The sequence below is a fragment of the Stegastes partitus genome, unplaced genomic scaffold (assembly GCF_000690725.1).
Source record: "Stegastes partitus isolate 25-593 unplaced genomic scaffold, Stegastes_partitus-1.0.2 Scaffold1695, whole genome shotgun sequence".
NCBI classification, from domain to species: Eukaryota; Metazoa; Chordata; class Actinopteri; family Pomacentridae; genus Stegastes; species Stegastes partitus.
Window position 1 is genome coordinate 12,668 of NW_007579426.1, and position 13,947 is coordinate 26,614.

The window sequence follows — 13,947 nt, forward strand, 5'->3', positions numbered from 1 at the left end:
GCCAGGATGCTGCTCTTGTGTTTTAATGGAGTCTGTGTTTTGCGGCTGGTATCTCAGAGGAAGTAGGTCCGGTCCGCCCACAACTGCCTCCCGACTTCCAGCAGGTTTAACTGGAATATGAGCCTCTGAACTGTTTTATGTGGCTGTTAGTGCAGAGAGATGCATGTCTTATCGCAGCAGGCATGTCTCGTATAGACCTGCCACACAGAGCTCCACAGGTCACAGTAAAATGTTAATGAGCAACCCACCATGCATTAATTATTACAAAACTACGGTAATTGTTTCAGCCGAACCACGGTTTATTTATTTGAGGAAATTCAAGCTTCCTTTTGATCTGTCTCTTTACCTAAAATGGTTTCCATGAGCAGCTTAAAGGTGTGAAGAGCACACGGCTGTACTCAGACGAAGAAACCGTTGGTTCACTGAAATGGTGTCGTCTCTTCAACTCGTCGAATGGTTTTTGCTAGGTCTAGATTAACTAAATCACCACATTGTGCTCTATATAATAGCCTCATGAACCTAAATTAACTATAAAGAGACATAAAAACACTAGCATTTGCAGCATTGTACATTATTTTAACCTGGTTATTTTATACAAGGAGCAGATAACCGTGCACCTGCCCGTATTTCTACAATTTCTGGAAATCAATTGGTGATTCCAGAACTGCCGGGAAATATAACCAAGACGAGTTAACCTACTGTTTTTTCACGACATGCCCTTGTGGTTGTTGATAACAGTTTGCAGAGTTTACACTGAACTATTTTGGCCGGCATCTGATTGAACAAAATGCAGCCAAACCAACAACTTCTTTGACAAAATGTCGCTTAGTTTGGTTCAAATCGGAGTAAACGGTCAGTCAAAGTTTATAGGTCACACCAGTCAGTCTCCATTTGGTTTAGCTGGTTCAAAGTTGTTAAAACATGGTATGATCCTGGAAAGCTGTTGGCGTAGTGCAATGAGAATTGGGTCGGAAAATAGCGCATCAACCACCCAATCAACCCAGCAGCCTTAGAGGAGCAGCGTAACTGATTGGAAACCTGTTGGCAGCGAACAGTGTCGTCCTCTCTGCTGGTTTGGCGCCACAGTTGTAATCATGCAGTTTTATTACTTATTTCTGGTATCTAGTAAGATGGTTGACATAATTTTACTCACCCCAATCATGTCAGACATCCGCTTCACCCAGTTACCAAAAAGCTGCAAAACCACTAACAGTTTATCTTTCACCTCTCTGTGAATATACTTTATACTGTTTATTAACATGCTGATAAAGTTGTTGCAGGATATTTATATGTAATTATTGTTGTTGTGCTGCGTAGTGTGATGTAATAGTTCCTAACTTGGCGGTTGCATCTGCCTTTTTTTTTTCAGTCGAGAGAAACTTTGGATATGTATGGAGTACTGTGGTGGAGGATCTCTGCAGGACATCTATCATGGTGAGTTTTTGTCGTCCTCAAGTATTTGTGTGTATTATGTGCCTGTCGTTTCCTGCAAACATTCAATTAAATTGTGTTGTTACAGTGACTGGACCTCTGTCAGAGCTTCAAATTGCATACGTCAGCAGAGAAACCTTACAGGTACTTCTACAACATGTTTTGAATGAATATTCCAAAGTTTGTTGTTTCAGTTTAACTCACTACAGCAAACCTTTATTGCCTCTGCAGGGTTTGGGGTACCTGCACACCAAGGGCAAGATGCACCGCGACATCAAGGTAGCATCTCTTTTTATTTTGTCTTCTTTTAAGCTTAAATGTCACACAAACACTTGGTCTCATGTCCACGCAGATGGAAAATCTTCAAGCAGCTCATCTCAAAAAGTAGCTTTAAACTATTAATATCGCTGTAAATGCTGAGGTCTGACTCCTGTGATGCAGCGGTCCGGCAGAGGTGTGAACTGAAGTCACAGGAAAAGCGTAGCTGGTGGTGGATGCGCTCACTCGCCAGCATGTGACTGATAGTGTCATTTACCGCAGTTTTGAGGTTGAACTGAAGTTGATCGTGCTCGATGCACGCACAAAGGGCTGGAGCCTCACTCTCATGTGTTATCATAAAGGTCAGGGCCGCACCTATTATCTTTTCTCAGCTCTAGGCAGCAAGCGCTTCCTGTTTCCTCTACTCTCACCGCAGGATGCCACCAGAGAGACTGTCAGTCACAGCCAACAGAAACACTGGTGGTGGAACTGTCAAAAAAAAAAAAAAAAAAAGCTGTAATACTGGTGCTGCTTCACTGGAAGTCAGATCAGAAACAGACCAGGAGTTAATGCTTTAACCAGCCCAGATGTTACTGGGAAAGGTTAACACATAAGTGGCACTTTGTTATGAGCCAGTTGGGCATCAGATCAGCTCAGCGCAGCATTTTCAGACTTAAAATATGGTTGCTGACTCTTGAATGTAGTTTCCCAAAGTAAAAGACATGTTTGTTGTTTACTAACAGGGCGCCAACATACTTCTAACAGACAACGGAGATGTGAAGTTAGGTAAGTTGCTCTCAAGCCGCCTTAATTCTCAAGGACTTGAACTCTTGGGTTGCTTTTAGTCCTGCGTGCATTACGTAATCTGAAAAGCCCTGTCAACCCTCGTTACAGCTGACTTTGGAGTTGCAGCCAAAATAACAGCCACCATTGCCAAAAGAAAGTCCTTCATCGGAACACCTTATTGGTGAGTGTGTCACCCTCATAAAACAAGCCATTGGGCCCTCGACAGGTTTTGTAAGTCGTTTTCAAAGAAGCACTGATTAAAGACCTGCAGCCACATACGAGAATACTTTCCACTTGACTGTCCGTCACCATTTTCTCTCCAGCAGGATCCAGGTTGTGGCGACACTAGCTGCGTTTCCATTATGTATTTTCATGCACATTTTCAAGTATTGCGTCACAAGAAGTTTAAAAAAATAAAATAAATCTTCAGTTTTCCAAAAAAAAAAAAATTCTGCTCGCTTGAGGGGATTTTGGACTTTTCAAAAATGAGTTATTGCCCACAACAGGTGATGGAAACACTGTTTGAATAAGTTCTAACGTAGAGAACATTGACTCACACGAGGAGGCAGCTGTTGCGGCTTCTTTCATCATCTTCGTCTTCTGACAGCATGAAACACGACCGTTTCCAGCTGACAAGAAAGAATGTTTTTCCAAATTTGTTTTTGTAAATTATATAAAAATGTGTCATAATTGTGCCAAATTACTGAAGGTAATGTAGCGTCAGTATTATATAAGGCACTAACACTCTACGCCACAGCTTTTCTCAAGTGGTTTTTAGCTCCAGTCACAAATTTAATTTACTGGGGGCTAATTCCTGCACCTCTATGGAAACAGAACAACCATGACTACAAGTACAGAGAACATGTACAGTCATAATGCACATTTTGGAGTATTGCTTCAAAGAAAAAAAACAGTTTTGCCAGAAGTTTTTGCGCTTGCTTGAGGTGGTTTTTAACTTTATGGAAACATGTTTTTTAGAATAACATCTAACGTAGCAGACATTTAACTCTGACATAACTGGTCAGCTGTTTGTTTCGTTAAATCATCTTCGTCTCCAGACAGCATGAAACAGGAAAGAATGATTATAAGTTGCCCGATTGAAAACGTTTTGCAAACACTCTCTGTTTTTGTTTGTTTTATTTATCTCCAAGGTTTTGTAGTGGTTAGCAAATGTCTTCTTCTAGTGAATAAGTTTAATTTGCATGATTGTTTCGGGGTTTTTTTGTAGCGTTTCAAAAGTTTACTTCATATTCACTTGACAGTTGCATAGAAACACGGCCACAGCACACTAGTGGTTAAACAGATGCTTCACCTAAAAGATACAAGTTCATTTTTCTGCTCTAAAGTTTCCTACAGCAAAACTCTGGCAGATACAGGGCTCTTTTCTATCATGGTTTTATGACAGTGATCAGCAGATTATCACAGTGTTAGTGTTCATGTAGGTCTTAACTGAAGCTCTGTCCTGACTGCTTTCTAGGATGGCTCCAGAAGTGGCAGCAGTGGAGAAGAACGGTGGCTACAACCAGCTGTGCGATATCTGGGCTGTTGGCATCACTTCCATAGAGTTGGCCGAGCTGCAGCCTCCGATGTTTGACCTGCATCCAATGAGGTACTTCCACCCAAAAAAGATCGGTCAGAACTTCCTCACATGGTTCTTAGGCTGTTTCCTGCTTTTGTGTGTCCTGTAATGTGTCATCACGTCTTTTGATTACTCGAACGGCCGTCCTGTTTTAGACTTAATCTGTTCAAGTCATGTTTAGTCAATGTTGCAGGGCTTTTTAATTCCTCACTGAAGCACATTTCCCTCTTTTCTTTGTCGTCTGTAGGGCCTTGTTTTTGATGTCAAAGAGTAGCTTCCAGCCTCCCAAGCTAAAAGACAAAAACAAATGGTGAGTGTCTCAGAATAATCAGTTCACTGTTGCAAGATTAGGAGGAGATACTTCATACTTTCGCCTCAGAAGGTACCACAGATAATCAGTGTATTTAAACAGAAATATCTTGTCCTCCAGGTCCACTGCCTTCCATAACTTTGTCAAAGTGTCTCTAACAAAGAACCCAAAGAAGCGGCCCACTGCAGAGAAACTTCTATCGGTAATAAATCTTGTCTTTAATGTGTAGCGGATGCTTTAGTGTCACTGAGAGAATAAAATGTTCAAAATGAGGAGCTGAACCTTGTCAAAACAGTAAATGGTAGCCGAGTCTCAGTCGTGTCTTTTTCTCTCTCTCTCTCTTTTTTTTTAGTTGCTGTTAAAATGGCACGTAGTCATTTTTTGCCACACAAACAAGCTGTTGTTGTTTGATGTTTGCAAATACGAAAGGCTCGACAAACAAGAAGTTGCCGGTCTGACTAAATCCAGCAGAGCCTCAGTTGGTCTAATGAGCTTATGTGTGGCTCTGGCAGAATTTCTAGCTGTTTGGCGTACAGTGAGACTCTGGCCTGAACTGTTGAGCGTTCAGTATTTTATTAAAGCTTTGTAATTATATCTTAGCGTCAGTGCGTCAGCTCGCTGAAAAAGGAGCTAAAGTTCAGTTAGCACCTGTTTTGAATATTTAGGCCTCAGGCAGAATATAAACGCAAGTGCTACTGTTGCTTAAAAGATAGTCTTCTACTATTATTAACACAGTTACTACCTCTGAGGGTAGTTGTCCCTGCACAGTAGACGTGGAAGCTGATGATTAACACAGACTGCTCTAATTACCCTATAATATTGCAACTAGGACTTACGTCTCTCTTTAGGGAAGATATGCTACTTTTATGGCTCATGTATATCAGACAAGGGATGTCAGACTGCTGATAAAAACAATTCTTCTCAAGATAAAATGTCTTTATTATTTTATTGTCTCTTCCAGCACGTGTTTGTGGCCCAGACAGGTTTGACAAGGAGGCTCGCCGTCGACCTCCTAGATAAGATGAACAACCCAGACAACCACCAGCATTACAGTGAAGTGGATGACGACGACCTCGAGGTAATGCGTCCATCCCATGTGCATCATAATAATGGTGTCTTTACTTAAAGAAATCGAGTAGGAAAGTCAGACCCTGCATAGCCAGCAAAGCAGCAATCGAAAATATAACTGCACTGATACACGTATCTCAAATTATAAAACCTATGTTCTCGTGGTGGTTTTTGTGATTCTCTTCTTGCAGATAAATGATAGTAAAAGTACAAAAACAACCTCCCTCTGTCACATTTGATGATACTGAACCTTGTAGTAAAACAGACTGTGCAAACACCGTCGGACTTTCTATCAGCAGTGAATGTAAACACAAGAACAGCATGGTTTTTCTGCAGCTTGGCAGTGAAAGCTAAACAGTAAGCCTTGCTGAAGTCTGGTTTCATGTTCCCCTAAAACTTCCCTTCCCCCTTCTTCTTGATTCTCTCCATTGACATTATTATTCCAACTGGACTCAACATCACATCTATGTGGCAGCCAAAGAGGTGGTACCAGCGCCTTTTAAAAGACCATTGTGCTGTTCTCCCCCTGACAGCAGTAGCACTGTCTTGGCCGCGATGAGTGAAAAAACCCCGAAGGCTATTGACTGCAAGCAATGGAGCTCTTTGCAAACAAACAGCCTCCGGGATGCATAATAATGTGATGCTGCACAAGAAAAGCAGCTCTCGGGTTTAACTTGACTTGCAAGTTTCAGAATTAGTTTCTACAGATTTAAAAAAGATAATATCACACTTGTGCCACATGACTCAAGGTTTTGCAGTGTCAGTTTTATATAAGTTGCCAATGCTGATAACCATCGAATCATTGAGCTTTTCCTGGGCGTCTTTTGCACCGGTTACTTTTTTACTCACTGTGGGCTCATTTTTCACTTTCAATATAAAGTCCTGCACCTCTATGGAAAAGCCAAAACTATGACGAGAAGTAGATGGAACCAAAACACGTCTTCTGCACAATATGGCACAATTATAATGCCATAAATCTAAAAGAACAAACAATAGCTACATTTCTTAGATTGTTTATTGTACAAAAAAAAATCATACAAACTAGAATCAACATGTATGTCAATGTCCACGCCTGTTATCAACACTGGAAAGAAAAAAATGACACCACATACATACTATCAGTAATTTACATTTTCACAACCTCTACCAACTTTTTCTCAGATAACTCTGTGCATCAACTCCATAAAGCTATTTCACCATGCAGAATGTATCCTTCAGCAACTTGGAGACAACTTACTTCTCTGTATAGCTTTTCTTGTGCCTTGCAGCATTCATTTCATGGCTCAAGTGTGATTTATTTTACTCTAAATCTTAGTCATTTTCTTCCATATTCGTCTCCTATCTGCTCTGTACAAGCATGGCCTGCAGTTCAGTCAGATGGGCAAAAGGAGTGCAAAAGGTTTATTTTTGGTGAATATTTGAAAAAAAACCAAAAAAAAAAAACATGTAGAATAAAATAGTTTTGGAGAAATATTACAATTTTAAGCTGAGAATCTGTTAATTTTCCCAATGAAACTATATGTTAGACAGAGCCAGTATGAGGACCGTTGGAAAGCTGAAAATCCGACAGAAGTTTTTACACTTTCTGGCTGTAATAAATGGTACCATTTTTATGTGTTTTTCTTGAAGATAACATGCCTCCCAAACCCTGGCGGGTTTCGGGATTCAGACAGTTAAAACCCATTTCTTTATTTTTAAATCTTCCTCTTCCTCTGTTCTTTTTTTCAGCCCCTCTCTGCAGTCAGACACACCATCCGCTCCACCAACAAGCATGCCAGAGCTGAGAGGACGCGCTCAGAGATCGACTGTAAGTGAACAAAAAAGCCCAAACCCGTCACCAAGACCTGCCCCCTGCCTCGCATCTGTCCCGTCATTGGTCCGTGTGTTAGCCAGCCTGGCTGTTTAGGTCAATAAAGATCCGGTGGCTTGTCTGAGGGTCATCCCGCTAATCCTGCAGCGCTGGCTGGCACTCTTCCAGACCACAGCATGTGGTAGTGTGCATAAAAATAGCCTGGGGATTCACGGAAGAGAAAGTGGATGTAGTAGAGTCCATGAGGCTTCTGTGTAGCATGTGTTATTTTTAAGTAGCAAGTAATTCTCTCTCATCTCTTACTAAAAGAATGTCAAATAGCTTGTCTGAAGGGCCGTTGAAGTTTCTTGAGGGGTTTAGTTCCAGTTAGAAAGATCTGAATTTGGTGTAGTTTAACAGTTGGCGCATATTTAATCATTTTGCAACCCTTCAGGGAAGTTGTTGAGTTTCTGTGTCATCGGTAGTTTTGTGTTGATGAAGCCGGACGGTAGGGCTGCACGATACCGGAACAAAACTGACAGTGTGATGTTTTGTTTTCTCTGCAATATATAAAGTGAAATGAAAGTTAGAGTTAATCATTCTAGAATGATTGGGGTGGTTTTATAGAGGAGTGTAGCTGAATCAAAAATTAAACAAAAACGTATAAAAACTTGCTGGAAAAAAGGAGTTTGGGACCTTAGCTGACTGTGTACCACTAGAAACGAGAAAGAATAGCTTTTGGTTGTCCACTGACCTGTTTTTGGTCAACATGATCTTTTCTGCAGCCAAAATATTTCTAAACAATTGACAATGTGTGTTTTTTTTTGCAAACAAATCTTGTTTTTAGGTTTTTCTCTTCTGTTATTTGCTCATTTTGCAGTGCACATGTGGAGACTGCATTCCAGCAAACTGTGTTTTGCAAATATAGTTAAAAAAAAAACTCAGTGTATCCTTTAAATTGGAATAAAGTACAGATTTGTCTGGTCAATTCGTCGTGATAAAAGCAACGTATCAAGCAGCAAAAGATGTTTTAACATGGTGTGTTGGAGTTAATTACTTCACGTCGCACTTTGCACTGAAATATTACACATTGTGCAGCCCTACTGACTGCTGTGTTGTCTCTGTGGTGTCATCAGGCTGTGGTCGTTTGTCATTTCATCATTTAAGCTTAATCCAGTCCATTGGTGAGACATGTGTCCGTCAGATGTGTGTCGTATTTATTCGTGGCGATGCATACTGTGCTTCATTGTGTTGTGTGCTTGTTTGTACTGTGATCGTATGTACCAGATGCACGTCCTGTTTGGTTTTTATCTGAATTTCTCACCATTATCTGACCTTCCCTCCTCCATGAAGCAAACAATGGAACAGACCAAGGAGGGCCTTTCTCAAGTCCTAGCTTCACTGAGGGACACAGGGGGGACGCAGGTTAGTGACAGCGTAGCGAGACAGTGTGTGTTTGTCTAATCCCTCAGCCCACTCCTGAGAACTAGGATCATGTTGTAGCATAACAGAACAATAGTTTGAGACTTTAGTGGCACTAATAAGGTGAGTTCCTCTGTATGGAGTGGCTACTGACTGTAGCTGTAGCTTGATTTAGGTTGAATAATTTGGGTGTTGTGACATCTTGGTTCCTGTCAGACTGACGAAAATAAAATTACATTGGAGATGACTAATCACATGCTAACAAGGAAGTTGAGTTTGACTGGTACGTCTTACCTGATCCCTTCGACTTCACTTTCTCAAAACTTGATCGCTGTGTGTTGGTTTCATAACCTCCTCGCTGTTATCTGTGTTTTACAAACCTGCAGCACCTCCACATTATCAGCATACCTCAAGCAGAAAAACACTCTGGGAGACAAATCTGTGGTCTGAATTCTTGAATACAAAGTTTCTTTGTTCACGAGAAGCTGATTATGTGGGAGTATGTATTGGCAGGTTGGTTGATTTCTTTCACCTTAATAATCACCGCGGGTTCACATCGTGTTTACACTGGACACCGAACCAGTTTTCCTCATTGGATCAACTGTTTGACAGAGTGTGACCTCAAACCTAAACGAAGGAGAATCTGTTCCGTGATTTATTTGTATTTCTTGTTCTCTCACCAATATTTCCCCAAAGCGAACAGATCTGGTCAGTGTCAAGTGTAATCTGTGTTTGTCTTTGGTGACCAACTCGTCTTCAGGCTGCAGACCAAACATTCACGTAGTGGCAGCATAAATCAGCGGTGTTTTGGCAGGTACAATGTAGTGGAAGCAGCTGATCTGCTTTTGGTTCATTCTTACACGTGATTTTATGTTAAGAATGGACTCGGAGAGTGTTTCTCAAGGCTCCTGGTACTAATCCACATGAGTCCAAGGTTTGCGTGTCTTGAAGTGTTGGGTGCTGATGCCCTCTAGTGTCGAAGGTGTGCGCAAAGAAAAAACAAAACACAAAACACAATGTTTGTCATTCACAGTCGACAAGCTCCAGTTTGAACCTCCGCTCCGGAAGGAAACCGAGGCGGCTCACTCTGAAATGGTGATTATCATGTTCAGTTCAGTCCCTGCTTATAACTACTACTTATTCTTTTTTAAAATCTGTTAATTCAACCATGTGTGTGGAAAAAGTACAAATATATTTACAAAAAAATACACACATTTATATAACTTCTATTTTTGTGCGTTGTGTGCCTTTCCACAGGATGTGAGTAAAGATAATGACTTCCCTTCCCCCTGGAGTCCCTTTGCAGAGGGAGGAATAACAACCAGGTAATCCATGGAAACTGTTGTCATGGGAACTGCTCCCATTTACACCCCGTCTCCGTCTTTCACTCTGTACCTGGCTCGTATTAGATAAATGCATCTCTTGAGAGAAAACGGAGCGAAGGCATGACTAAAGTTCTGTGTTTAATTCACTTCTTCTGAGTCTGTTTTCGATGAAGCGTGTAGTTTCTAAGAGCAGTCAGGCATGTTTTGTAGTTTGATATCCTTTCTTTTTTTCATACTCTGGGGGTAAATATTTCCTGAGGGATGCTCCTCACTGTCTCTCACATTAACCTGCTTACTCACTGGATCTAACCTGTGCATGAACTCACTCTTCCTCATCTGCAGTCTGAAATGTCACACTGGCCTTTAGGCTCCTTCTCACTTGTCCATGTGCTTTGACTGTTTTTTTTTTCTTTTCTCCTGTCGCTTCTGTCTGTCCTCTTTCGGCTGTCGGTCTCTCTCTCGTCTTGTCCCTCGAAGGAGCCTTCTCAAAAGCGTTGAGGATGAGTTATTCCAACGGTAACACTAACGCTGTGTGTGCTGTAGCACCCTACGCCTACACCCTTACCCACCCCTCGCTCTGTCACAACCCTGTTTTAGCAGTGAGGTTCTCGAATCTCCCTCCCAAGTCAAGTCCCATCCATTCGCCATGTGTGGTGTGATAATAGCTGTAGATCCAAACTGAGAGAAGAAAATACAGACAAGGCTCGACAGTGCTGTTTTACAACTTGAGAGCCGCTGATAGATGTCCAGACCTTTAGTAAAAAGTTGCATCACATTGCTTTAATTTTAGTTTTTTGGCTTACTGAGTAAAGACACAACACTTCTCATAATTCTAAACGTCGTTTTCACATCTTATTTTGGTCTCCGTGTTTTAAACTAACACCAAATTAAACATGGTAAGTGTTGACAGACCTCAGAGGTGATTTAAGGTCTTGTATTAACACAGAAAGCTCAGTTATAGCACAAATACGCCCCCAGTTCCCCAGAGAGCCATACTCCTTTCACTCCAAGGAGGGATTTCACATCAACATTTGCTCCATTACATCCCTCCTGAGGCCTGATGAGTCTCACTTTCCCCACTGATTACTGTGTTTGCATCCTGCAGGGGACACATTGCCCATCTCGAAGATGCCTTTGAAGAAGTAGAGCTGTGGGTTACGTCAATAAATTCGAATTACGTCATAAATAAATTATAATAAACCAGTCACTTTTGTAGTTTACATCTTTCTGTAAATAATTTCAGGTCGACCCTGAAGCCATGTGTACCTCCTCCTCTGCCCCCAAAGGTAAGACCTAAAATTAGAGATGTTTTTTTTTTTTGGGTAAACTATTTCCTGGTTATAGCTTGTATCCTTATTAACCTACTGAACCCCATCAGTTTGTATGTGTTTTTATTTCCTTCTGTCAGATTTATACCAACTGTAGGCTCATTTTGTACTGTAATATAAAGTCCTGCACGTCAAGGAAATCAGTGGCTAGAAGCAAAAACTGAACTTGATTGTCTTTATTTGTTTTACAAAAATGGATGAAACTTTGAATCAAAATCAACAATCCAGGACATTTTTCACGTGCCCACAGGTGTTATCAATACTGGAAAAAACAGCAGCTCCACATACTAAAGATATTTTACTACTTGGATTTATTTCCATACTTGTCTCCGATCTGCTCGGCGTAAACACAGCCTGCAGTTCAGCTGAAAAATCTCTGAATTTTAGTCTGGTGTCTGTTGGCTGCAGCTGAGTCACTAAAATCTTCATGGTTTTTAGTTGTTGTTTTTTTTTTTTTTACACTAAATCTGGTGCAAAGAGACTTGTGTAAATAAAATAATTTAAATGAAATATCACAGTTTTAAGCTTATGTTTGGATAATTTCCCAGTCAGTCCACAGTCATGTCACAAATGAGTAGCTGAAGGACCATCAGAAAGTTAAAAATCAGACGATTCTCTCTTCTTGTAGTTTCTAGGTTTGATAAATGGCGTCATTTTGGCCAATATAACATGCTTTTTAAGCCCACTTGTGGGTTTTGGGGTTCAGAGGGTTAACCATGTTTTCCCTGCAGTGTTTTGAATAAATACTTTTTCTTGTCTGTTTTTCTTGTTTCCCTTTTAGCCACGATTGAACAGCTCCTCAGAGGACATCGGCCTTAACGATGAGAGGTGTCTGACCGTTCGGAGGTTCCCCAACTCGGAGAACGGACCAAGCCAGGTGGCTCGCAGACAGAGCACACCTGAGCAGGGCAACAAGGGGGAGCACTCATCTCCAGATTTCCTCTCAGCCAGCGTCAGCAGCCCCGGCCTTTTGTCTCACGCCTCTGATCCTGGTGAGCTTCTTTTGTAACCTGAATTTATGTGCGGTGCCCTCTTCACTTGCCTTTCAGTAAATGTCTTCTGTGTCTCTAAACGAGCGCTTCATTCATTTTTACAAGCTCTCATTAAACCTGAATGTAAAGGTAAGGAAGCTTGTTGTAGACGTGACTGATCTTTGGATTTACATTCTTCCGGTTTGACCGTATGATTGAAACTTCTGCTGTAGATTTAATTTGAAACGCTGCTCTTTCATGACAGATAATGATTCAGATGGAAGCGTGAATGGAGGCAGTCCCAAGCCACCACCCAACCGGCAGCACCGGAAAGAGAAGAAGGAATTCCCTGTGAGTTTAAAGACATTGCACATCGTATTCCATCATAGCCACGCCTCTCTTCTTTCGTTTCATTTGGTTTCGGAGTAAAAATTTCGTATGTGGTCGTGGAGCCTATATTTGATCCGTGCCGTGTCTCCAACGAGCTGGCTGACCTCGCTCCAAAACCTCAAATATGATGTTTTTCCCCTTCATCATGTCCAAGTGCTGACAGCTAGAGATGGAGATCTGGCATGCACCCGTGTTGAACATTTAATTGAGTTTGACGGGACATGCACACAAAAAAACAGCCGGTATTGTTTGTTGTTTGGCTCATTGTTGAGACTGGAGCGAAATTAGGTAGCTAAATTTAAAATAATTATTGTTGCTTTGTCTGAGTCGTCTGCATCTTCGGTATCTTATGGTTTTTGTTTCCTCCGCTCCTCTTTAGAAACCAGCTATCAACGGCCTGCCACCCACTCCTAAAGTACTGGTGAGTGAATCATCTACATTGTCCCTAGCTGTCTTCCCTGCTGGCCTGGTTTCATGGACACTGTTATTAAACTCTCGTCTGAGCTGCTGCTGCTGTGCATTCTGTAGATATTTGGGGTCCGCAGAGCTTTCTGCTTTGTGGTTGAGCTCAGCTCCAGCTCATTAAACCCTGGCTGACATTTCAGCGCTTTGCTGAGCCAGAGGCTGCCTGTTTTGATCTGCGCTGCTTTTCATTGCAGATGGGAGCCTGTTTCTCTAAAGTGTTTGATGGCTGTCCATTGAAGATCAACTGTGCCACATCATGGATTCACCCGGACACCAAAGGTACATGCAGTACAGTGAACAAATATGCAGAATTAATGTGTTTTATTAAAGCCAATACCTAATTTTCTTTTGCTTTTTTTCCTTCTTTCTAGATCAGTACTTAATCTTTGGGACGGAGGATGGCATCTATACGCTGAATCTTAATGAGCTGCATGAAGCCACAATGGAGCAGGTAACAGCTGAAGCTAAGTCACATTACAGTTATCACCAGCAGAATTTGTTGAAATAGAGCAGAATAACTTCATGCTTCTTCTGCTGAAGCTGTGTATACAACTGTGACTCTACTTTTAGCTTTGGCAACATTAAACACGTAACGTATGCAGACTGTTGGTGGAGTGAATGCGCTACAGAATGCACTAACTTTGTTTGTGGCTAAACCTGCTGCGCATGTACGTGAGCGTCCATTTTGACGTTGTTGTATCTCGAGTTTAGAAAACAGCACAGCACTATAAAACTTGTTTCACCAAGTTTAAGTACGTTCACATCTACAGACTAAACTAGACAGAGGCCAAATAAATGCCAGCAGGATGATCAATACGCTTATTG

General features: G+C 41.5%; 1 protein-coding gene across 8 annotated transcripts in view; it reads left to right on the top strand.

Annotated features, from left to right (window-relative positions):
- map4k5 (mitogen-activated protein kinase kinase kinase kinase 5) overlaps positions 1-13,947 on the top strand; it is a 40,252-nt gene that overhangs the window by 12,572 nt on the left and 13,733 nt on the right. For 3 of the 8 annotated variants that reach the window (XM_008301645.1, XM_008301648.1, XM_008301646.1), the window contains exons 5-24: positions 1,370-1,434; positions 1,520-1,575; positions 1,663-1,710; positions 2,433-2,475; positions 2,584-2,656; positions 3,953-4,084; positions 4,302-4,364; positions 4,485-4,566; positions 5,326-5,442; positions 7,161-7,239; positions 8,575-8,646; positions 9,677-9,738; positions 9,901-9,968; positions 11,074-11,118; positions 11,212-11,254; positions 12,078-12,288; positions 12,533-12,618; positions 13,037-13,078; positions 13,317-13,401; positions 13,494-13,573. In XM_008301645.1, the coding sequence (XP_008299867.1) occupies positions 1,370-1,434; positions 1,520-1,575; positions 1,663-1,710; positions 2,433-2,475; positions 2,584-2,656; positions 3,953-4,084; positions 4,302-4,364; positions 4,485-4,566; positions 5,326-5,442; positions 7,161-7,239; positions 8,575-8,646; positions 9,677-9,738; positions 9,901-9,968; positions 11,074-11,118; positions 11,212-11,254; positions 12,078-12,288; positions 12,533-12,618; positions 13,037-13,078; positions 13,317-13,401; positions 13,494-13,573 (1,552 nt within the window). The remainder of the gene's footprint in view (positions 1-1,369; positions 1,435-1,519; positions 1,576-1,662; positions 1,711-2,432; positions 2,476-2,583; positions 2,657-3,952; positions 4,085-4,301; positions 4,365-4,484; positions 4,567-5,325; positions 5,443-7,160; positions 7,240-8,574; positions 8,647-9,676; positions 9,739-9,900; positions 9,969-11,073; positions 11,119-11,211; positions 11,255-12,077; positions 12,289-12,532; positions 12,619-13,036; positions 13,079-13,316; positions 13,402-13,493; positions 13,574-13,947) is intronic. The other 5 variants (XM_008301650.1, XM_008301652.1, XM_008301651.1 and 2 more) reach the window with 3 other exon arrangements.